This window comes from Corvus brachyrhynchos, unplaced genomic scaffold, assembly GCF_000691975.1.
Source record: "Corvus brachyrhynchos isolate BGI_N302 unplaced genomic scaffold, ASM69197v1 scaffold1103, whole genome shotgun sequence".
Lineage (NCBI taxonomy): Eukaryota > Metazoa > Chordata > Aves > Passeriformes > Corvidae > Corvus > Corvus brachyrhynchos.
The window spans coordinates 370,100-371,443 of NW_008236980.1; the positions used below are offsets into that span (position 1 = coordinate 370,100).

The 1,344-nt window shown below is 68.5% G+C and overlaps 1 protein-coding gene across 1 annotated transcript in view; it reads right to left on the reverse strand.

Annotated features, from left to right (window-relative positions):
• Nucleotides 1-1,344, reverse strand: part of LOC103611864 (beta-adrenergic receptor kinase 1) — a 14,454-nt gene that overhangs the window by 5,561 nt on the left and 7,549 nt on the right. Inside the window, exons 20-23 of the mRNA XM_017728630.1 lie at nucleotides 544-790; nucleotides 340-464; nucleotides 111-156; nucleotides 7-27 (exon numbers count right to left, since the gene is read on the reverse strand). Of these exons, the coding sequence (XP_017584119.1) occupies nucleotides 7-27; nucleotides 111-156; nucleotides 340-464; nucleotides 544-790 (439 nt within the window). The remainder of the gene's footprint in view (nucleotides 1-6; nucleotides 28-110; nucleotides 157-339; nucleotides 465-543; nucleotides 791-1,344) is intronic.

Consider the following 1,344-nt stretch of genomic DNA (forward strand, 5'->3'; position numbering starts at 1 on the left):
TGGGACACACCTTGGACACCAGGGGCACTGCGGGCACAGGGACCCCTCAGCCCCGCGGCTGGGGGAGACCCTGGCGACCCCCTTCCCCCGCCCAGCCCGGCCACGCTCACCCCAGCTGGTGAACTCCCACTTCATCTCCACGTAGAAGTCGGATGCCTGGAAGGGATGAGGAGCATGGTGGGGGATGTGTGGGGTGGCTGGGGGCTCCCTGCTGGGGTCACTGGGGAGGGGGGGAGCCTTGAGCAAAGGGATGGGGATCCCTACTGGCGGAGTGGGGCGATGTGGGGAGTGTCCCTGGGGAGGTCTGGGGGTGCAGGGTGCAGTTCTGAGGGGCCGTACCCGCCGCAGCTTGCTGAGCAGCTCAGGGATGCCGGCGAGGCGCCGCGTCGCGCGCTGGTAGTCGCGGTACTGGAGCACCAGTTGCACCATCTCGGGGTCCCCTGTGCTCACCGCCTCCTGCAGCACTGGGGACACGGGGCGCCGTCAGCCAGGGTCACCCGCACCCCTGGATGGTGTCCCCAAGTCCCCGTGGTGGCCCCGTACCCGTCCATCCGTTGGCGTTCTCCCGGCCCACGTTGGCGTTGTGCCGCAGCAGCACCCGCACCGACTCCAGGTGGCCCAGGGACACGGCCAGCTCCAGGGGCGTCCGGCCACGCGGGTCCGTCAGCTCCACGTCGTGCTGGAAAGGTGGCGGGGTCACTGCCCCCTCCCCGTGCCACCCCAGTGCCCCCCCTGCACCCCCCGTGCTCCCAAGGCCTGGTGCTCCCAGCCCCCTCTTCTCCCAGTGCTGCTAACCCGATCCCAGAGCTCCCAGTTGCTTCCAGGCCTTTGGTGCTACAGCCCCGTATTATCCCAGTGTCACCAGTCCTTCCAGCGCCACCAGTTCTTCCAGTGCTCCCAGTCCCCTGAGTCCCAGTCTCCCCTGGTACTCCCAGTCCCCACAGCGCTCCCGGTCTTCCTCCTGTGTTCCCAGTTCCCCCAGGTGCTCCCCGTGGTGTCCTCCCCACCCAGTGCAGCCAGCTCCCCACACTCCCAGTCTTCCCAGCCTCCCTCCAGTTCCCCCAGTGCCCTGTGTCCCCAGCTCCCCCAGTGCTCCTAGTTCTCCCAGTCCCCTGTGCCCCCAGTCTCTCCTAGTGCTTCCAGTCCCTCTGCAATGCTCCCAGTCTTCTCCCAGTGCTCCCAGTGCCTGTGTCCCCAGCCTTCCCTAGCGCTCTCAGTCTCCCTCCAGTGCTCCCAGTCCCTCAAGGCTCCCCAGTCCCCGCAGTGCTCCCGGTCCTTCCAGCCCTCCCAGCATCCCCCCCCACCCCCCCGCGCAGAGCGCTCCCGGTTTCCTCCAGAGCTCCC